This window comes from Meriones unguiculatus, chromosome 3 (genome assembly GCF_030254825.1).
Source record: "Meriones unguiculatus strain TT.TT164.6M chromosome 3, Bangor_MerUng_6.1, whole genome shotgun sequence".
Classification (NCBI taxonomy): Eukaryota; Metazoa; Chordata; class Mammalia; order Rodentia; family Muridae; genus Meriones; species Meriones unguiculatus.
The window spans coordinates 171957076-171980470 of record NC_083351.1 but is presented as its reverse complement, the minus strand read 5'-3'; the positions used below and the strand labels follow the sequence as shown (position 1 = coordinate 171980470).

General features: G+C 40.8%; 1 protein-coding gene and 1 long non-coding RNA gene across 9 annotated transcripts in view; both read left to right on the top strand.

The window, feature by feature from the left end:
- Window positions 1–1534: 1534 nt before the first annotated feature.
- On the top strand, window positions 1535–7524 carry LOC110553866 (uncharacterized). The gene is made up of 3 exons (XR_009590974.1): window positions 1535–1992; window positions 2919–4980; window positions 6145–7524. It is a non-coding gene; the product is annotated as an uncharacterized LOC110553866 (long non-coding RNA).
- A 2040-nt stretch (window positions 7525–9564) lies between these two features.
- The window catches only part of Hnrnpd (heterogeneous nuclear ribonucleoprotein D), a 23270-nt gene continuing 9439 nt past the window's right edge, over window positions 9565–23395 (top strand). For 6 of the 8 annotated variants that reach the window (XR_009590973.1, XR_002476741.2, XM_060380994.1 and 3 more), the window contains exons 1-4: window positions 9604–10112; window positions 11934–11990; window positions 21815–21983; window positions 22886–23047. Coding sequence is in view for 6 of the 8 variants with exons in the window: in XM_060380994.1 (XP_060236977.1) it covers window positions 9883–10112; window positions 11934–11990; window positions 21815–21983; window positions 22886–23047 (618 nt within the window). In the remaining 2 variants the exon portion in view is untranslated. Of the gene's footprint in view, window positions 10113–11933; window positions 11991–21814; window positions 21984–22885; window positions 23048–23395 lie in introns of all 8 variants that reach the window. The other 2 variants (XM_060380995.1, XM_021646112.2) reach the window with 1 other exon arrangement.

The following is a 23395-nucleotide window of genomic DNA, read 5'->3' as shown; positions in this document are numbered from 1 at the left end:
GCCCTTTAAGTCATGACCACTGCTGCCGCTTTCCTCTTCTTCTTCTTCTTCTTCTTCTTCTTCTTCCTCTTCCTCCTCTCTTTTTCTTTTCTCATCCTCCTCCTCTTTCTTCTCCTCCTCCTCCTTCTTATTCCTATTATTATTCTTTTGTTTGTTTATTTTTCTTAGTCAGGGTTTCTCTGTGTAGCCTTGGTTGTACTTGACTTGCTTTGTAGACCAGGCTAGCCTCAAGTTTGCAGAGATCTGCCTCCCCGAGTGCCGGGATCACAGGAGTGCGCTAGTGTACCTGGTTGTTCTTATTCTCCTAAACAGGGTGTCACTAAGTGGCCCTAGCTTGTCTGGAACTCACTTTGTAGATCAGGGCGGCCTTGAATTCACAGAGATCTGCCTGCATCTCTGACTTACAAGTACTGGGCTTAAAGGCATCCATGCCACCAGACCTAGCTTAAGCCTTATTTATAATATTAAATCATGCTTTTCTGTACAGATAATAGCATTTGGAAAAATTAAAAGTCACATGTAAATAATAACATTTTTTGTAGATTTGTCTATTGAAAGAAGAAATCATCCAAGAGCTAAAATAGTCAACCTAAGACTGTAGCCCTTTAATTCATCTCCCTGATGCCTTTCCCACAGTACACAATCTACAAAGCATCCAAAATGACCCATTTAAAAGCTTAAGGAAGTTGATGCCTTTAACCTGTTCAAAATCCTTTACTTTTCTCATAACTTTAAAGATAAAAGCAGAGCTTATAAGACTCTGGGTGACCTCCTTTCTGGATCTCTCTCAGGTATGATTCATGACACCTTCTTTCCTTCCTCTCTTCAGCCACACTGGCTGCCACTGTTCATGTAAGCATTAAACACACTCCTGCCTCGATGTACCCTTTTGCTTTGTAAAAATTTTCCCAAGCTTTGTGTAGTGTGTTCTCCCCACTTGGTTTTAGGGCAGTGGTTCTCAACCTGTGGGTCAAGACCCCTTTGGAGGGTCGAATAACCTTTTCACGGGCTTCCTAAGAACATCGGAAACACAAATATTTATATATTACATTTCATAACAGAAGCAAAATTACAGTTATGAAGTAGCAACAAAAATAATGTTATGGTTGGGGGTCACCACAGCATGAGGATCGCAGCATCAGGAAGGTTAAAGGGTCGCAGCATCAGGAAGGTTGAGAAGCGCTGCTCTAGGGGCTATTGGCTGTCTCCTTGGACGTTCTGACTACATCCTACCATGTGTTTTATTTTCAGCAGGTTAAAAAAAAGATTTATCATACATGTGCTAACTGCATATATGCACATGTGTCACATAAATGCCTGGTCCTCTTGGAGGCCAGTGTGTGTGTGGGGGGGGTGTCAGATCTTCTGGAACTGGAGTTACAGGCAGCTGGGAGCTGCTGTGTGAGTGCTGGGAAACAAACCCCGCGCCTGTGCGAGAGCAACAAGTGTTAATTGATGAGTCATCTCTCCAGCCCCCGTGGCGTCTTATGTTCTTGTCACTACCTGAAATTGCGCCATCGATTTGTCAGCTGTCTTGCCCACTAGAATGTCAGGCCCACGTGGCTAGAGACGACCTGTTTCAGACGCTTACGTTCCCAACACCGGAAATGCAATCGTGCCGCATCTTGCGCGGCTGACGTGAGGAAATCAACTAGAAACTCCTTCAGTATTTAAGAAACATTTACTTGTTTTGAGGCAAGATATTACTGTGCAGCCCAGGCGGCCTCCAAGTCCAGGCTGGCCTTCTGCCACAGCCTCTCAGTGCCTCAATGCTGGAGATGACAAGGACTCATCCACATATCCAGCTTCCTAGAAAATGAATCCAGATGCTTTTTGTTCTTTTGTTTGTTTGTTTGTTTTTTTGTTTTTGTTGTTTTGAGACAGGGTGTTTCTCTGTGTGGATCTCTATTTGTAGACCGGGTCTCCAACTCTCAGAGATCCACCTGCCTCTGGCTCAATTTTGAAAGAAGGAGTTAATGCTTGATTGGATGGGTGAGGTGAAATTAAAATGACGGGATTTTTTGTCAGGCGGGCAGGAGTGGGTGGTGATGTAAGGGAGATGAAAGAAGCAGATTTGTGGGCAGTTTTGGACATCTGAAACTCAACAAGTGTCTGGTTCTCAAGGTGGACGCATTACATAGATAGTTAGCAGTGTAGTTTTGTAGTGAATTTTGGCGACATTTTCTCATCATTTGGTTCCCTTTTGAGTGGTACCTCTTCAGTTTCGTCTAAAGGCACCCTTCTGATAGTTTAGTTAAATAGGTAGGATTGATTATATTGGGCAGATTTCATTGCTAAAATAGAACCTGACTGTTCATAGTTGATAAACCTCTCTCTATATTATATAGAATAGAGTGGGCACTTTTTTTTTTAGCCTTGGCTGTTCTAGAACTCATTCTGTAGACCAGACTGGCCTCAAACTCACAGAGATCCATCTGCTTCTGCCTTCCAAGTGCTGGGATCACAAGCATGTGCCATCACTGCCCAGCTAGTGAGCACTTCTTGGTTACTAAGACTGATATAGAAAGTTTACTGTCTGAGAAATGGGTTACCTCACCTAGTATCATAAAACTAACTAAAAAAAAAATTTTTTTTTATGGTTTGGGGTTATAATACAATTATATCATTTCCACCTTTCCTTTCCTCAGTCCACATCTTCCCACATACTCCCTCCATTGCTCTCTTTTAAATTTGTGGCCTCTTTCTTCTTTAGTTGTTGTTACACACATATATGTCTGTGTGTGTGTATGCGTGCATATTTCTAAGTACATAAATACAACCTGCTCAGTCTGTATAATGTTACTTGTATGTGTGTGTTTTCAGGGCTGAGCACCTGGTATTAGGTCAGCAATTTGTGTGTTCTTCCCTGAGGAAGCCTATTTCTCCTGATCTCAGCATTTCTGTACTTTTATCACTAGGGGTGTTCTCTCTGCATGTACATCTGTGTACCATCTGTGTGCCTGATGCCAGCACAGGCCAAAATGGGGTGTCAGATCCCCTGGGACTGGAGTTACAGAAGGCTGTGAGCTATCTTGTGAATACTAGGAACCGAAGCCAGGTCCTCTGCAGCTCCAAAGCCAACTCTTAACGACATGCTGTCATCCTGCTGAGGAGATTCCTCAGATGAATTAATAGGCCCATTGTGGTCACATGCCAGGTATTGTGGTTAGAGGTGCTGAGCCTGTGTGTCTTGCATAGCAATGGGTTCTTCCTGCTGTTTCATCCTATTCATCACTGAAAATCTGAGCAAAGGGTTTGTCCGACACCATCTGTAGATTGGATCAAGAAGATTAAAACTCTTCCCTTGACACTGGGCTATCTTCTGGGGAAATTGACCTCAGTCAGAGCATCAAATCATTTTTGATTTTTGGTAGTGCTGGAGGTTGACTGACCCCAGGGCCTCCAGTATGTTAACAGCAGCCCAGTGTTGCCTGAAACACATTCTGCAGCCTCTGAAACAATGAGGTTTTGATGACCTGGACATTGAGAAGTGATACTGCTTCCTTTCCAGGGGGAAAGTCAAATATAGCATCCCAGCCCCTTGAGCATTACATTTGCACATATGAATGGGCAATAAAGCTTAAAAAAAAAAACCTTTTTTATTCTCCTTAAGAAAGTTATGCATCAAGAAATTCCCAGGTATATTTATGCTAATGATGAGGAGAGGGCAGTTTGAAATTCCTACATAAGAAAAACCTAGTGTGTCTGAAAGAACTCAAATCTAGCCAATTGGATGTACCTTGTTATTTTAATCACTTAAAAATTCAACAGGAAAAAAAAATTCAACAGGCAATTACTGTGTCAATACAGTATTTGTTACATAATTTCCATTTTTGTACAGTATCTATTTCTATATATCTGTGAAAAAAACTAGGATATATAGTAATATTGTTTTTTTTTCTCCATAAACTAATGGTGTGTAGACTGCAATATTTAAGAATAGCAGAGATAAAGAAGGATAATGGGCTATGTGAAGGAATGATTAATTCAGCCTTGAGGTCTCTGTAAAAATGCCAGTGTCACAGATACAATAACAGTTGATTGCGATTTTTGAAGGATGCATACCAGGCTGAAGTTACACAGTTGGAGAAGAAGTTCAGATTGGAGGAGATGTTACAGGATGTAGAATCTAATGCCATAGACTGGAAACAGTGGCTCATCCCTATCATCCCAGCTTTCCTGAGGCTGACACAGGAATACTTTCCAGAGTATGAGGCCACCCTAGGCTATACATTGAGCTCCTGGACAGCCTGGGTTAGAGACCCCTTCTCAAAAAAGAAAATAAAACAGACACTTGGGCCATAGTATGGAGAACTGAGTAACACTCAAATTCTAGAAGTTACAGGGCTGCCTGTGACTGAAAATGGAATTTTGGGGGAAATTCAGTGTCTTAGTTACTGCTCTATGGCTGTGAGGAGACACCATGACCAAGGCAATGTGTAAGGGAAAAGCATTTAATTGGGACTTTGCTTACAATTTTAGATGGTTAGTCTGTTATCATCATGGTTGTGGAGAGCTGCTTGTTTATCAAGCTGCTTTGTTACTGAGTATTGAGTGAAAAACATGTTTTCACCCTGGCCTGTACCTTGAGACAGAGAGAAGAGAATGTTTCCCCAAGTTCCTTAAAACTTGTTTGTGTAACTTTGGACCATATCTGCTACAGGGAAGTAGTTAAAGAAAACAAGTTTGGCAGTTCCATGAACTTTCTTGTATTGATGTGACTTGTTTTTGCTTTGCCTATAAAAGGGAATTGTGGAATATACTTATGGCTGCAGTCTTCCTGACAAGTCCTCTTGAGATGATTCCATGTGTAGAGTGACTTGCTTTCATTATTTCAGTCCTCAGTTCCCACTCAGGTACTGTTCGACTCTGCTGGCAGGCTCTGGCAGTTTGGCACCAGAAACCTGAGGTATAGAGAAGCAGTGAAGGATACCACAGTGTTGGTGAGCTTGGACCATAAACTAAAGAGAAAGGGGCATGGTGAGTAAAAATGGGACAAGGCAGTAGTGTCATGTTTTTTGTATCGTCTTTAATTAGAGATAGCCTGTTTCTGTGGTATGAGACAAAGAAAGTGAATCTTTCAGGGTTAGAGAGAAAGAGGAAAGACAAACAGGAGGCTTCAGGACAAAATAAGCCTAAACTATCGGCTCCTCCAGAAGAGGTCTATGTACCTCCTGATGACAATAATTCATTGTTAGGAGAAGACTTTGAAGATAACTTACATCCTAATGAGGTTGCAGAGCTGGAGGCTTCTGCGAGATATCCTCCAATTCTGGCTATGAATGTTAAAAAAACTTGAGCGTTGGCAAACAGAAACAAAAAAGTTGGAATGGAGCTTGGAGGAAATAAACAGAAAAATTGGAAAATTAAATGAGGCTAAACGCCCCACTCCAACTCCTTCATTGATTACAGGCTTGGACCCTCTTTCTGGGATGGCTACAGTTGCTATACTCAAAAGATGAGTGGGCCTTTTCCTTTGTTAACTGCCGGAGCAACTGTATCCCCTTTACAAGCTTCCTTACAACAAGCTAGGCAGAAAGTAGAAGATATAACTGAGTTTCATGGTTTTCTAGTTATAGAGCAACGTGATGGACAGGGTAATATGGTGAGAGTCCATGCTCCTACACCTTTTAAACATTAAAAGAATTGAAAACCACATGTGCTCAATATGGTCCTACAGCACCAAGCTCTGTTAGAGTCCTTGTCTGCGAGCCCTGCTGCCCAGGGGACTGGAAGAAATTAGCTAGAGCATGTTTATCAAAAGGAGATCATTTGTTATAGAAGTCAGAATTTGCTGAGCAGTGTCTTGCTACAGCTAAAATAATTTGAGAAAACAAAAACAAAAGCAAAACCAAAAAGAACCAGCTTCTCACCTTTTCTTGTAAGAAAGCTAATAGTTAATTCTGCTACAAAGACTCTGTGGTCATAAAAAAATTGGATTCAACAAATAGCAAGGTGTTTTGTCTGTCTATTTTGAATGTATAAGTTTACCATGTCTTGGTTATAGATTATGGGTCATTGGGTATGTTTAAAATCTGTAATGTAAAGTCAACTTAAACTTAGAACCTAGAGTTGGAATCATTTTAAACAATAAATGGACAAAAAACTAAAATATGTTCATATAACAATTGATACTTTTTTCAGGATTTATCATGGCAACTCCCTTAGGAGGAGAAACCAACAAACGTAAGTCATTGCTTAAAATGTTTTGTTACAATTGGTATTCCTTCCATTATAAAGACTGATAATGGGACTGGATATAAGAGTCAAGCTTTTCAGTGTTTTTGTGCTCAAATGAATATAAGTCATAAAACAGGTATTCCATATAACCCTCAAGGCCAAGGAGTTGTTGAGCGTGCCCATGGATCTCTTAAGAACCAATTGTAAAAAATAAAAGGGGGGAGTTAGATCCTCAAACACTACAGAATTATCTCAATCATGCTCTATTTTAAAGTTTTCAAATATGGATATACAAGGCCATTCTGCGACTGATCAACTGTGGCACCCTAATACCAAAGATAATTATGCCCAAGTGAAATAGAAAGATCTGATTTCTGGAATATGGCAGGGCCCCGACCCTGTATCAATATGGGGAAGAGGGCATGTTTGTGTTTTTCCGCAGGATGCTCAAGGAGCCTGTTGGATCCCAGAAAGGTTGGTGCGATTTGCAGGAGATGTTCCCTGGAAGGAGGATGATGAATTTTGTCCTGATGATGAACGGAAAGCTGTATTGGGCTTATGCTCCTGGCTCACCTTTGCTACATTCTGCTCCTGAGAGAAGATGTTGTGCAGAGAAACCTTTTAGATACAATGTGACTGGACTTGATTGGTCTGGTAATCAGGATGATTCTCAATAAAATTGGGAAGAATGGGAAAGAGGACTGACTATGGTACTTCTGGTTTTCAGCAGACCTGTATTTGGAAGCTTGCTGCTGAACTCTCGGGAGGCCCTGTAACTGCCTGTGTAAATCCTCCTTATGCTTTGTTGTTTGGAATGGTTAACATTTTTATGCAAGATTCAAACTTTAATATTTCTTGCCATCAATGTAAACTAACAAACTGTATTTCTAAGCTTTCAAATGGACAATAGGTTCTGGTTGTTCAACAGCCTTTTTTTTGTTATGGTTCCTGTGAATGTTTCTCAGGCTTAGAATTCTGATAAGGGATTACAAGTGCTAGAAGCAGACCTAAAAGAATGGTTGGGTTAATTATTGCAGATATTATGGCCCTCCTGGACATCTTTTTTTGTCACTTTTATGGAGTATTACAGGACTTGGCTTATTACTCTTATTAGGAGCATGTCTCCTACCAGTGATAATTAAAACCTTCATCAAGACCTTCCAGCATCTACCCTAGCGGAGGTTGGTTGTCAAGGATTGTTACTATCTCGCTGAGGAATATTCAACCTAAGACAGGGCATGAATGATGGAGTCATGTACCAATGAGACAGCCTAACACAGGCACAATCTTCTGCTCCATAGCTCTTAAGCTATGGTCTTTTAAAATATAAAAAGGGAGACCTGTGAAGAGCAGCTTGTTTGTCAAGCTGCTTTGTTATTGAGTATTGAGTGAAAAACATGTTTTCACTCTGGCCTTCACCTTGAGACAGAGAGGATGTTTCACCAAGTTCCTTAAAACTTGTTTGTGTGACCTTGGATCATATATGCTACAGGGAAGTAGTTAAAGAAAACAAGTTTGGCAGGTCCATGAACTTCTTTCTTGTAATGATGTGACTTGTTTTTGTTTTGCCTATGAAAAGGAATTGTGGAATAAACTCATGGCTGCAGTTTTCCTGACAAGCCCTCTTGAGCTGATCCCATATGTAGAGTGACTTGCTTTATTTATTTCAGTCCTCACTCTCCACTCAGGTACTGTTCTATTCTACCGGCAGGCTCTGGCACATGGTGGGCATGGCAACGCAACAGTAGCTGAGAGCTTTACATCCTGATCCATAGACATCAAGAGACACTGAGCCTGGTACTGCCTTTTGAAACATCAAACTCTCAAGGATACACCTCTTCCAACAAGGCCACACCTCCCAGTTCTTCCCAAACAGTTCCATGCCATGGGGACATTCAAATACGTGAGCCTATGGAGGCCATGCTCATTTAAGCCACCACAATCAGTGTTTCTGAAAGGTAGGCTTATCATTTGCGTCTAAAGGATAAATAAATACCTGAATTCATCCTAATTGCCAATCTATAATATTTAAGTAGTTTGGAAGGTGGAGACAAATGTGGAATAAAGTTCTATTACTTAACTGCCCTGACATCAATTGCCTGTGATTTGCTTAATACAGTTTTATACGATTGTATTTTAAAGACATTTTCACAATTTGATGCATATTATTTCATTTGAAGGATTGTTAATACAAACACTGGTGATAAATGTTTTAATCTTTGGAATTTTCGGATTATGCACAATTACTATAAATTCACTTAAGGACACCATGGAAAGCATTTATTTATACATTTTTGATGTGTTTTGTGAACAGTTAATGGCAGGATGGACTCAGTCCTGTCTTCCTTCCTCCTAAATTCAGGGATTACGTGTGCATAGCAGTCAGCAGGGCTGACCTCTCCGGGGTCTGTCTTCTGTCTTTTCCAAACCCAGTTTGGAAACTGGATATTTACTAAGCAGTCAGATGGTTAACGACGGAAAAGTATATAGGAATTCCATTTTCTTCTATAGAGTCCTACAGGAAGCTGCGAAGTCCAACTCCTGAGTTGAAATTCCAGTAGGTTTCTTAACGAGAAACTTTTAAATCTCTATCACACGCTTAACGGTGTGTCGTTTTTCTTTTTATAAAATCGCCACCTCAACACCACAAACCCAGAAACGTCGTAAAGATGATTCATGACACTTATATATCCTATTTAATACAAGGACTGGAACTCATTAAAGAGACGAACGCTGGCGTCGACTTGCACACACTTCCCAGCCCCTAGTAACTTCAAAGCATCGTGGCCGGCTTTGGGCTCTTCGAATAACGGAAGCAACGCGTTGCGAGTCGGAGAGCGCCTCTAAGAACAGGCAGCCTCCGCCGTCATCGGCCTGAGGCCAGCGGCAGCCGGGGCCGCGGCGGCGCCTCCACGTCCCCCGGCGCCGGCGGGGCCGGGGCAGCGCCGCCCGCGCACAGCCGCGGCCCGCCGCCCCGCGCAGGCCACGGGAGCCGGGGCCGGGGCTCGGGAGGGCAGCCTCGGCCGAGCCGCCGCGGGGCAGGCCGAGCCACACCCCTCCGAGGAGGCCGCTCCCGCCGGGCGCCGCGGACGCGCCGCGAGCGCCCCCAGGAACCCGCGGCAGGGCGGGGCCACGGAAGCGGGCTCCTCTAGCCGCCGCCTCGAACCGGCGCTCCTTGTTCTCGATGGTACCCGCGCGACCCTCCTGGGCACGCCACTTCCGGTTCCCTTTAAAGGCCCGCGCCGCGCGCCGGAGGAGCGTGAGACCGAGCATAAAAGGGAACGAGAGGGCGGGACCGTGGGGGGCGGGGGGTGGGGACTAGCGGTGGAAGGGGCGGAGGAGGCGCAAAGGGCGCGCTCCGGAGTCACGTGACCGGGACGCGCCGTTCTTCCGTCGGCCATTTTAGGTGGTCCGCGGCGGCGCCATTAAAGCGAGGAGGAGGCGAGAGTGGCCGCCGCTGCTACTTAATTCTTTTTCAGTGCAGCCGGGGAGAGCGAGAGTGCGCGCCGCGCGAGAGTGGGAGGCGAGGGGGGCAGGCCGGGGAGAGGCGCAGGAGCCCTTGCAGCCACGCGCGCGCCTTGTCTTGTGTGCCTCGCGAGGTAGAGCGGGCGCGCGGCGGCGGCGGGGATCACTTTGCTGCTAGTTTCGGTTCGCGGCAGCGGCGGGTGTCGTCTCGGCGGCGGCGGAGGCAGTCGTAGCACTATGTCGGAGGAGCAGTTCGGAGGGGACGGGGCGGCGGCGGCGGCAACGGCGGCGGCGGGCGGCTCGGCGGGCGAGCAGGAGGGAGCCATGGTGGCGGCGGCGCAGGGGGCAGCGGCGGCGGCGGCGGGAAGCGGGAGCGGCGGCGGCTCTGCGGCCGGAGGCACCGAAGGAGGCAGCGCCGAGGCGGAGGGGGCGAAGATCGACGCCAGTAAGAACGAGGAGGATGAAGGGTGAGTAAGGGGCGGCCCCGGGCAGCCGCTCGCCAGGCCCCCTCCCCCTCCCCGCCACTAGGCCTCGCTCCCGCGCCTGCCCGCCCGCTCGCCCGCAGGCCCGAGTGCAGTCGCCTGCTCGGCCGCCCCTCTTCTACCTCGGGCTCCCCGGGGCCTGCATTTCCTCCTTCCCTGCCTGCTCGCCCCCTCCCCCATCACACGTTTCCACCTTTAGCCGTCACCATGCTGCTCCGCGGCCCGCCCTCTTTCCTCCCTCGCCATGGGTCTCCTCCCACCGACTTAGCCGCCAGGATTTTTTTTCCCGCCCTGACGGAGCTCACCCCCTCCTTCCCCATCGATCCCGGATTTCTAACCCCTTAGGCTTAAAAATGCAAACGCACAGAAAGCTTTTTTTTTCCCCAGGGCTACCGAGGTTTGGTGGGTGCTTCACCACCACCCCGAGACCGCTGCGATTATTTATACGCTCTTGCTTTGGGGAAGCTGTAGGCTGTCCACCTCTCTTTTCTCCCGCGTCAGCTTCAGGCCAGTGGTTTTTTAGCATTTTAAATAAGTTCTGCCTTAGGACTCGTTCGTTCTGTCCACTTTACGCTGTCACCAAGGCACGCTCGTACAGGCCCCGCATTTGTGCTATAGACAGACTGGGCCTGCCGATGCCCCCGGTCTGCTGGCGCGTTGGTCTGGCTCCGCGGGCTCCATTTAAGCCCTTCCTGGTCGATGGGGCCTGCACTTGACTGGGGCTCTTCTATCTCTTGCCTGCGGTTGCCCTTCCCCCATTCTGCTAAGTTACTCTCCCTGTGCACCCTTTTCGCGCCCTCTGATAATGGGTTGGCTGTTTGTACAGATTGCAGCCTTTCCTTACTTACTCTGTGCAACTTCATTTTTTTACATCTTTCCCGCCTTTTCAGTGCCCAGGAGCCTGTTTTGGTTTCTTCTCAGTCTCGCCCTCTCACTTTTGTTGAAAGAAGCCCACTCACCCTTTAAAATTCAATAAATCCTGTGTTGTTCAGTGAATTGTTTTTTTTTTCCAGGATTTTTCAATGCTAACTTGCTTCCTCTAATTGAAGTAACCTTTATATTGCCACCAAAAGCTGCTTTTAATATGTTAAAAAATGTAGCCTTTGGGAGCTGAGTATCGTACAGGACATTAGAAGTGGGCTTGATCGGGGTCCTTAGATTTTCTTGTTCCCATTGCAGATTGCTGATCTTGAGTTACGGTTTCGATACTTTTTATAATGGGGCTGTGCGTATGCAAATTTTTTTATTTTATTATAAAGAGAAAGTTTTGGTGGGAAGTTTAAAAAAAGGTGTCATTAATCTGGTATTAGAAAACGTGATTTCCATTAGTGATTAAGAGTATAAGACTTGCAGGGATGTTGGAGCAGCAGAGAAGTACTTGGAGTATAATTTTTAAAAACAATCTCAGTTCAGGCTGACTCTCCTCAGTCTGCTACTGGTTGTACTGGCTTTAGTGGGGAGTTGGGGGTGGGAGGGGAAGTGAATTTAATTAAATGGAACTAATCTTGAATGCTATGTGGCTTAATTTGAGAAAGGAATACGTGTTAAATATTTGAAGAATTAAGTTTTTTAACATTTTGGGTTTTGCTTTCTGAATTCTGTTCTTTGGACAGAGGCACCAAAATGGTTAATTGTGTAACTGGGGCAGGCTTTCTATTACCCTGAGTTTTGAAGTTAGAGAGTAGCTGTCTTTGTAGTTATTTTTTGTTGAACTGAAGTATAAATGAATTAGTTTTTAACCCTAACAATGTCAAAAACTAAAACTAGAATTTTGATTGGTTGCTGTACCGGTTGTTAATTCCCTAGCCATTCAAACTCCTCCCCACGACACACTGAAGCAGCGACGGCACAGCGGGAAGAATGGTAAAACTTTTAACTTTTATTTCTGTCTTATAAAGATTTCAGTAGTCATAACATGCAGAGGCTCTGTAATTTAGTTGCCCATTGAGTCCCAGGAGATTCTAGACATTAATACGGTAGGCTGAGTCTTGTGCCTGGGATGTAAAGCCTTTCTAGAGCTACTAAGATCGTGGGCAAATTGAAGCCATTGCGTGGTATGTTGTTTGTGGTAATGCATGACGTATTGACAATTTGGCCAACCGAAACTAAATGTAATTAGTAATTTTTCTTTTAAATATGGGCAAACAGAAAAGTTACTGTACTTTCATTTAGTTTTTATTAGGTTGAAATATTTTTGTTTAAATTCTAAGCTTAATGCTAAATATAAAGGTTACTTGATAACATTGTGTGTTGAAAATGTCTTGCATGTTATGAAGTAGTGTGTCAAGTAGACAGTTCCTTAAATATTACTGTGCTTTACACAAAGTCCTATGTCTTCACCGACAGTATAAATACTTTAAGCATTGTGTATGTGATGTTCATAGATGGGCTAAATGTGGCTTCCCACTGCAGCTCTTATCAGATTTTTTATTTTCAGTGTGATTTGGCTGGAATGTTAATTACAGTTGGTTGACATGTGTTCACATTTGCATGACTTCCTTTGGAGGCTGGTAGGTCGAGTATTCTTTTATCCCACTTCTTCCTCCTGAAATGTCAGTCTCTGCTATTAGCATTGTATTTTAATTCTCCTGGGACTGTGTCTTTCCCCATTGGAGGTTAGGAAGCCAGTACATTGTCTATGTCTGTACAAAACTAATTTTATTAAATTATTTTGGATGTATAAATTTTATATAGGGTTTATTTTCTATTCTCATTTATTGATGTTTGTCCAGTTTTAAGTTGGAGGCAAAGTAGATAGAGATAAAAAGAAAAAAATAAGACTGGGGTCTGAGTGTGACATTGTAAATAATGTATAGATGAATATTCTATTTGGCGCCTGCTGGGCACAGTTGAGAGTATAATAATGGCAAGTTAAAATTAAACTGACGTTGACATTTATTTGAACCTTAGTTGTAGTAAGTTGAATTGACCATGTTTTAGATTTGAAGGTCATTGTTTTTACTGTTAAGAGTTATCGTTTGCCCCTTTGTTCAGCAGGGAATACTGCCGAGCTTTCTGGGGTGAGCTTTTGGAGAACGCTTGATAACTTAACTGTTATGGAGCAGTTCTCCCCTGGCAGATCTTTTGAAGTGGTAGGTTTTACACAAGCAGTTTTGCACTTAGAAGGCACCCTCACCCTCCTACACTTGTTTTGGGGACCCTCCCTATGTTGCCCAGGCTTGGGAGGCTCACTCTAGCTCAAAGTCTCTTGGACTACAGGTGTGTTGTCACTATGTCACAGTCTCCTCTGCCCTCTTCTCCTCTCCTCCTTTTCTAACTTGATTTGATAATTGTCTGTTTACCCAACTCCATTTTGTTGCAGATGCTAAACTTTATGAACAGATCATTGAAGATCATTAAGCATACTTTTTTGGTGTCCTTGTGTGTATACCCTGTGTGTCTCTGTCTTCCACACCAGTTTAATAACATAGTCTCCGTAGTGAAGATGAGACTGGTTAGTAAAAATCACGTAGAGTTGATTTCTTAAACACTTCTGTGTGCAGTTCTGTTAAAAAGAGGTTGCATCCTGAAGTACTGTTTTTGAGACAAGGTCTTGAACGAGCCTAGGCTGGCGTTGACCTGATATTCCTATCTTCACCCCAAGTGTTGGACTGTAGGTATTTGCCACTGTTCCTGCTAAAATATTTTTAAAGATGAATTTGTTATTTGACACTTTTTTTTTTAATATGAAAATGAACAGTTCTTTTTAGAAGAGCACCTTGTTTTAGGATTAATGGTTTTGGCAACAGTGGCTCATTACCGTAGTAAATTGGCTTTCTGAGTTCACCTTTAAAATTGTTTTTGATGTTAGGTTTATTTGTGTATCAGTGCTTCTGTGGAGGTCAGAGGAAACTGGTGAGAGTCTGTTCTCATTTCTGTAATGTGGGTCCTGGGGATTGAACTCTTTAAGGCAAGGCAGCAAGTTCCTTTACCTGTTGAGTCATTTTACTGGCCGCTTAGTTTAATATCTATAACTTTTAAGATTCCTGTTACTTTTTGTATATAATAAATTGTGTTGGAGTTTATTTTGCTTTGCAGTGTAGTCTGCAGTGTTCCAATTGTTTGGGGGAAGGTAGTTTCTGGTGAAATGTGTATGCCATGTTGTGGGGAAACTTCAGAAGTTTAAAGAACATTGGAAACCTAGAATACTATGTCAGTTTTATAAACTGTTTTACCAGATTAGATACTATGACTCATCCCCCACCCTAACCCCACCTCCAGAATGTGGTTGAGTAGGAAGCAACAGTTTCATTGAGTTGTCAGAATATGAGACTGTGGGGCAGTATCATAGTTGGTCCTGTAACCATTCATGTGTAAGCCCAAGTGTGATTCTTTTTAGAAATTGTTCTTTCTTGTTTGAAAAGGGTCTCAAACTTGTTTTTGTTGAACATATGGGAGAGTATAATAGAAATCCCAATGTTTCTGGGACAGTTTGAACATTGCTTTGAAAAATAGTACTTTTAAAGTAATCTTAATGTCAGATTTACTGGCCTTTTGATTTAGTAAGATTGAGTTTACAGGCCAAGACTACGTAGATGGGTCTACCTTTGGTAAATTTTAGAAGCCCCAGATTTAGGGGAACAGTCAAGTGTTTTTCCTGTTCATAATGGAGATGGGATCCAAGGCCTCACATGTGTAGGCAGTGTTCTGTTCTTGAGCTGTATCCCCAAGTAGGAGTCATCTGTAGAGAGACATGGAGTATCCTTTAAAATGTCAGTACTATTGTTTTTCAAGACAAGGTCTCACTTTTTAGCCCAGGCTGGTCTAAAAATCACAGGAATCCTCATACTTAGCCTGATGAGATCTGAGATTACAGGTGGGAAGCGAAACAGCACCTTAAACTTGGACACATTTTCCTTGACCTTAAGTGATACCTTGTATATAATAAATGCATATGTAATCTTAGTAATTTAGCCTGGGTAGTCTGAGGAATGTAAGACGTCCATAGCTATAGTTAGATTGTCAGATACGTATGTGTGTACGTCACAGTTCACTTTTCTGTGGTTGAAGGCCATTAGGAAAGATAACTAATTAGCCTTTAGGTACTGTTAGAAGTCATGTCTGTGAACATAAAAAACAGAATGACTTTGGCATTTCACTTAGGGCTGTTTGCTTCGAATGTGCAAGCTAAGAAATGGAGTGATAAAAACTGGCTAGCTTGATTTGACCATAGTTGTAGTAGATAGGACACTAAACTGGATGTAGGAAGCCTGGGATTTGTTTCTGTTACTTCCACAAGGGCGCTCTCAGGTAATAGAACACATTTTTGCTTGGTTTTCTGATCTGTTTGCTGGAAACAATGCTTACTACACGGTCTGCTTTCATCTCTGTGTATTTATATCCAGTGCCGTGGCAGTTACTGTCAGTGCTTTACTCCTGTGGAGTAAAGGCAAGCATGTTTTAGTTTCTGGAGTGTTGGACCAGTGTGTTCATGCTGTGTACTTGAGAGCATTTTAGAGGGGAAGAGAACATCATACTGGCGTAACTGTCCAGTAGTCAGTGATAGCTGTAAATATTGAGTTTTACTGAATATACTGAAATACTTATCTACACTTGACCAAACATTATATGCATATATATGTATATGTGTACACACACATACACACACATGCATGAATGCATACATGAATGAGTGGGTCAGAAAATCCATCCTGTATCTCCATTTTAGTCTTTAAGAGGCAAGAAAGTATCAGCAGATAAACTGAAAAAGCAACTAATAAATGTCTTGGAAATGATCTTCAGATTTTTGTTACATTAAAAAGTACTGTGATTTTAAAGCATTGACAGATGGTGGGGGTTGGGGATTTGTCTTGGTGGTGGAACACTTAGATTCTTGGTTTGAGAAAGGTGAACATCCATGAGCATTGGTGGCACACGTCTAATCCCATCACTCGGAAGGGAGAGGCAGCTGGATCTCTCTGAGTTTGAGGCCAGCCTCAAACAGAGTGAGTTCTAGGACACCCAAAGCTACACAGTGAAACCCTGTCTCTAAAAACAAAGAAAGTAAGGTAAACATCTATTTTTGGTTTCATTATTGACATCTAAATTGATAACCGGATAGACGACTTCCAAGATTGTGAGTAGGTAGTGATCTCAGTTACCCGAACCTTAAGCTCTGGATTAAGGAAACACTAGTCTTTAACCTCTAGGTAAGTGGAAGGTTACTTTATAGAGTTGGAGTTTACTTAAAAGTTAAAAGTATGTATGTTGGGAATACTGGGTTAAGCATGTAAGGTTTATTTTTAAAAGCTGTCACGTTTAATTTGCTAGACGTTATGCCTGCCTTTTCCTTTTTAATATTTTTGACACAGGATCTTAACACAGGACTTGACTGTCCTGGAACTTACTCTGTAGACCAACTGGCCTCAGACACCCATAGATCTGCCTGCTTCTGCCTCCTGAGTGCAGGGAAGATGTTTTCAATCTAGTCATGTTTTTATGGTACTTGACTTGGGTTCCTTTTGAAGGACTGAGATTTAGTGTAAAAGAATTGAAAAGCTTGCTTTGAAATGTTTGCTCTTTTTATATGTTAGTCTTGAATAAAAAGATTCTTTTCACACTTAGCTTTAAAAGGCCTAATACAGGAAACTTAAGAGAAGGAATTACCTGTTTAATGGCAGATAGTATTGGGATGTAGATTTTCACTGATTAAAGTTTAATACAGTTTAAAATAGTTAAAAAATGGTTTTAAGTGCCATAAACCACATCAGATAATGTCTTGTTACTGTCAAAGGTTTGTCAGGTTATTTCCAAGGTTAGTTTTTATATACCTTGTAAAGTTACTCACTAGTTCTCCAGTGTTAAAAAGTAATAGCTTCATTCTTAGAAGTAACTGGTGATTACATTTAAAATAAACACTAATTTCTAAAGAAAATGCTCATTAATGCATGCCAGTGAGATTTTATTAGTTTATTATTGTAGCATAAAAGTTGAGCTTTAATAATATATAGTACCAGAATTATGTAAATAATTAAGTGTGCTTGAATAACATTACTATAAAGGGTGCCAGTGAATAGGCACTTAACACTTGTAATGTTTTGTTGAAGAGTTTAAACATTGTTTTTAAACATTGTTTTATCTCAAAATTGGGAGTAAGAGTAAAGACTTGGTAGGAAAAGCAGCTTTAAATACAATAGTTACTGAGTTTGGAGTGTAAAATCTAGTGATCACCATTGTCCAGAGAAAATTAGCTTTATGTACTGGGGAGAAGAGGAGGATGTTTATTTTATTTTTTAGATAGAGTCAGACAGCCTGCTTCAGTTTCCTAAGTGCTAGTATTAATAGTCATGGACCACCATACTCTGCTAATTAAGATTTATTCAGACATTTTCTTTAGTTTTCTTTTTCTTTTTTTTCTTTCTTTCTTTTTTTTTTTTAAGACGGGTTTTCTCTGTGTGTGGCATTGGCTGTCCTGGAATCACTGTTAGACCAGGCTGGCCTGGAATTTACAGAGATCCACCTGTCTCTGCCTCTGCTTGGATTAAAGGTATGTGCCACCACCACCTGTCAGTTTCTGTCAACCATCACTGCTTATTAGCTGCTGGCATGCATGTCACTGCTATAACTGCAGCTCTAGGTACACCTGCAGCACATGCACACAACCCTCGTGGAACATGTGCGTAAACAACTGCACACACTCTTTGTAAAAGAGAAGTGATGGTGCTTTCAGGCTGTGTTTTTAACCTGTGGTGTCTAAATGTTCTATAGGGTATTTTAAAACTTGGGCATGGAACATACATGATTTTATGTAAAAACTTAGGATTTTTCTCATGTTTGAATTTATGAAGTCTGCATTTGAAAATGAAAGCAGGTTGATAAAATTTTAAGTTAGTTTAGACTGTTTGCCTCTAAAAATAAATTAACTTATTAAATCTTTCCTTTAAATTATGTTAAGGGAATTTTTATTACTGGCTGCTGATAACCTTAACAGTTTAAACATTATTGCTCTATCCCCTTTAGGGCTTTACAGTTAGTAGGTTGTAGAACTAGCTTATAAAACCAGGCAGTTGGTTTATCGTCTCTAAAATGTTCTACAAAGGAGTCTTATTTGAGTGACCCTGCAGAGCTGAAAGCATTTGTATAATCATCTATCCTGAGTGCTGTAACTATGGTTGACATTGGCTTTCATATTAGTAGCTGTGAGTAGCTGTTTTAAATAGACTTGTATAGATTCTTTGGGTCATTGAAATACTTTGCTTATATTTGTATGGTTAATAAGTATGATTAAGAAGTTAAACTTTAGTCAAAGGCAGGTGAATCTGTATGAATTTGAGGTCAGCCTGGTCTACAGTGAGTTCTGAGACAGCCAGGGCTACACAGAGAAACCCTGTCTCAACCACACCACCCCTCCAAGAAAAAATGAAATTATACTGTCAGCCAAGCATGGTGATGCGCATGTATCCCCTTCAGTACTCAGCAGTGGGGAGGCTAAGGCAGAAGAGTGCTACAAATTTGAGGCCAGGCAGGATTATTTATTTATATGAGGATTCAAAAAATGGAATAGTGGGGGCAGATGGCCTTTGTAGGTTAAGTTCTTGAATTGGGATTATTGGTTTAAGGATCACATTTAAATTTATATCGCAGCATTAGGAATCATTTTGTTTCTATTTGAACAATTTCCTTGATAGTTTTAAATTAGTTGCTTAGGAATTTCAAAGTTCTTTTGACTCACTAAAACGTGTTTACATCTCTGCAGGAGTGAATAGCAACTTGAAAATAAACTTCTTGTTTAAGGCTCCCTATTGGACAGAGAGTAGGTACTTTGCTTTACACAAAATACAGCTGTATAAAGTAACTTGGATTCAAGTTAGTGTTAAATCTTAAGTGATCTCAGAATGAGGAAGTTCCTGCTAGTGTTCTAAAGAGCTTCCAGTAGTGCCCATTTTTCATAAATGTTAACAGACATTCTCCCACTAGGCTGTATACTACATAGTTAAACCTTGCTGTGCTTAAAGAATAAAAATGGGGTTGATTTCATAGTTCCTGTTGAGTAAAGATAGAATACAGTGGTTTTTTTGTAATATATTGGGTTTTCTGGTTATCTCTGGCTTTTCTTAAAGCAGAAGAAAAATCCAGAGTGCTTTTGTGCTGCCAAAATACTGATACATTTGTCATAGGCTGTAGCTTAGAAGCTGTTATACTTCACACAAGATTTGGAAAACCTGACACCAGGCTCCTTATGTACAAGTAAAAAGTAGTTGCTTGTGGGCAAATTGAATTGCTGGCAAAACCTAAAGATAATGTTATTTATAAGCTAAGCTACTGAGATGCACCTGATGTCCAAGTTAAGTTACTTTCAGAGAGGATGAACATACTGAAGTAGCTCACTAGAGATGACAAATCCATAGGCTGTTAAAGCATGACTGTTGTACTGAAGGCAGGGGTGTGGTTGTAGAATATAGCATTCCTTGAAGCCAGTTGTGGCAGCTCCACTGGAGGTGGAGACTGGAGAATTGCCACCAAATTGAGGCTATCTAGAGCTATATGTAAGACCCTGCCAGAAACTGTCTGAAAACATTTCCTTCCAAGTAGTTGCAGATCAGGAAGGCAAGGAGTACTTGAAGAGAAGTGTAGTACTATGTAATATGTAAAAGTTGATCAGAACACTTACTATTCTGGATAAAGGGCATTTGTTAAACAGAAGAGTGTTTACAGTGAATAGTTTTAGTTCTGCTAAGGGTGGGAAAATTTTTGATTGTTTATAGAGCACTTCATTTGGTCAGTTATGAATTGGTATGCGTATCTAATATTTCAGAAAATTCCTTTCTAAACAGTTACATGGCTTGAAAATAGATGCCTCATTTTATGTGTTATGTTGCTATTGTTTTTATTTTTATAAGGAGGTATATATAAAAATAGTTTTAAATTGACATTTCCCTTATACATTGCTTTTATGAAGTAAAACTGAATTCTGTCTTGATACTTGGTTGACTAGACAGAATTTTCTTGTTCAGGTTGACCTTTCTGCAGTGTTTTTTATTATAGCTTTAGTTTATAGACTCAAATTTTAGATTAAATCTAAATTATTCATTTATTCATGGAAAATTTCTGTAATCACAAAGATGGTTACTAGGTAGTTAAATCTCAGATGGATCTTTTTCTATTCTAGAACTTGATAATGGATATCTAAGCAAGAGGCCATTGCTTTGTATGTAACTTCAGTGTCTTCATCTTTAAAAAGCTAGAATCTGCCTTACCTGAAAGGGTGAATGTTGGTAATGAGTTTTCATTTATTAAAGGAGCATTTTTGACCTGTAGGTTAAAAAAAAATGTGTTTATAACAGTGGTTATTTAAATAATGGTTTATTTTAGTTGCATTATTCAGTTGAAAGAAATGTGTATTGAGAAGTCTTAAGTTTTTCGTAGAGTTGGCAATAGGCAGACATTTAAAGTGTACATAATAGGTTTTGGTTATATTCATTTGAATATAATTTAGTAATATAACATTACTAAATGGGTATAAATCTTACTTTAGGTCTAGACTCTGAGGAAGTTTTAAAAATTGGGGTCTGCTGTATAATATGTTTAGATTGAAAGTCTAACTTTAAATGGAATGTACAGTGTGCCACCTAAAGTAAGATTTCTTTATACTAAAAGTTAGCTTTGTTACTAGCATTAAGATAAACTTTGTGGTAAGAATGCTCAGTAACACTCCAGTTCAACAGCCTCCTTAGAGACAATAATGAGCATCTTATTGCCAAATGGGCTGTCGTAGCAGTTTGTCAAAAGCCTGTGGAATGGAGATGCCTTGTGTGAAAGGCTTGTTTCAGTCTCTTTTCAGAGCTGAATGCTGCTGCCTTATCTTCCCCATCTTTTTTCATGAACCACTCCCCAGTTACGAAGATGAGAAAATCCTGAGCAAGCGTAATGTTATCTCTGTAGTGAAAAATTTAGCCCGCGTAGGACTAATTTTAACAATTTGCTACTAAGATTTCAGTTTGACTTTTTTAAAGGGTAAAAGGTACAGGTTTGCTTCTATTACTGCTACTATTAACTTATTGATAAAACAAGCAGATATAGAAAGGATCACAACTGCCAGAAACTGCTTTTTGGCATTTTGCTGTATGTTGAGACTTAATTTTGTATATTTGGTCTTTTCTTTGGTGTTTTCGACTTACATTTTACAGTCCTAACATTTATTATTTGTTAACTGAATTTCTACTGTAAGTAAATCCTCTAAATTAGATGTGATTCAGTCAGACTTTTTTTTTTCTCCCCCCACCCCCCTTTTTGTTTGTTTGCCATGCTGTTTACTTGATTACTTTGGTCCTTAAAGACTCCTGTACATGAAAAAGGCTAGGTCACAGCCTGGAGAACTTTTTTTCCATTTTATGTGCTAAGAGTTCTGCAAATGGGAGAACTATTAAAAGTAGAAAAGTCTCAGCATAGACAGGATGCTGGAGGGTGTAATGAAGATTTGGTAGACTCTAGAAGCTAAGATTTTATCTGTAAACTAATACTTTTATTTGGCATGCAAATATTTATGAGTAAATTGCTTCTTGCTCAGTATTGTACTTGAACAGGAGCAGTGCTAAGTGGAACAGTAGGATTTTGGTATATGTTTGTGTAAGAATAACATTTTATTGTACTAAATAATGAAGATTGAAAAAGGTGTGTTACTGATGTGAATAAATGTAAGGTAAAGTTTAATATTTTTAGCATTTTAATACTGCTTTTTGTCTTTACAGGAAAATGTTTATAGGAGGCCTTAGCTGGGACACTACAAAGAAAGATCTGAAGGACTACTTTTCCAAATTTGGTGAAGTTGTAGACTGCACTCTGAAGTTAGATCCTATCACAGGGCGATCAAGGGGTTTTGGCTTTGTGCTATTTAAAGAGTCGGAGAGTGTAGATAAGGTAGTGTGTTACATATTCTGATTAATGAAACTTGGAGAGTTTGATCCAGTAAACTTATGTTACTTGTGGGTTCCCTTCCATAAGAAAGAAGAGATGAATTTCTTCCATACTTTTTTTTGTTATGTGAAACAGGTTCCATGTAGCTTAGGCTGGCCTCAAGCTGCATACGTAGCCGAGGATCGCCTTGAACCTTTGGCTTCTACCTTTCATGTGCTGAGACAGCAGGGCTGTACTAACACACCCTGTTCTTGCCTTATGTTTTTTGAAGGGAGAGGTAGGTTTAGGAATTAGTTACTGAGTACTGTCCATGTGCTGGCCTTTCTAAGTTAAAAGTAGCTTTAAGAAATCTGAGAGTTGACTGGGGAAAACTCTCCTGCTTATGTATATGGTCTGTGTATGGTCTATGTTCAGTCCTAGCAGACTCTCCTCAGAGGGTAGAGGGGCATTTTAAAAGTCTAGTTAAAAAGGTACAGTAAGTCAAGTTAGCAGAAAGTGCATTTTACGGTTCTGTTAAGACAAGCCGTTTTTCTCTTTTATCCCTGCTTCTCAGCATAGAGTAGACAAACATGTCCATATGATGATCAAAACTTTTAAATTGTTATTTTGGCTCTGGACTGAGGGGAAGTAGCAACCATTGTTTACTTTGTTTTAAGTTAAAGCTAATGGTTACCTAGTGATCAGTTCAGTTGGTGTGGTACTTCCCCTCCATCACTTTTATTAGTGACTTTTAGACTTGGGCACTAGTCTGTTAGCTGAAGTCATTACCCCATGACTTGGCAGTTAATCTTAAGCCAGTTGACATAATGTTGGCATTAGGTACATCATGTAATTATTTTTAAGTAATTTATTTCTGAACATTGGTTAAGCTTTACATGTTAAAGTGAAAAACTTAATTTCCTTAGGTCATGGATCAGAAAGAACATAAATTGAATGGGAAAGTCATTGATCCTAAAAGGGCCAAAGCCATGAAAACAAAAGAGCCTGTCAAAAAAATTTTTGTTGGTGGCCTTTCTCCAGATACACCTGAAGAGAAAATAAGAGAATACTTTGGTGGTTTTGGTGAGGTATGTAGAGTTTTGATTTAGTTTGTGTCACAATTAGTAGTGTGTGATTACACATTAAGTGGACTTGGCCATTGGGTTTTTTTTTTTCAGAGTTGCAAAATATTTTTGGTAATAAGGATATTGATATGAGCAGATCTGAAGATTAGGTAACAGTTTCCTTGTTTGCATCTGTATATGTAAAGTACTAGATACATAGATGAAATAAACTAACCCCAAAGAAGGGTCTTGTTAGGTAATCCAGGTTGTCTTTGAACTTTTTTTTTCTCCTTCAACTTTCTGCCTGTCCTACATAGAGTACAGAAGTGAAGTTGAACAGCATTTTTATCAAAATTTAGTACAAGAAAGAAA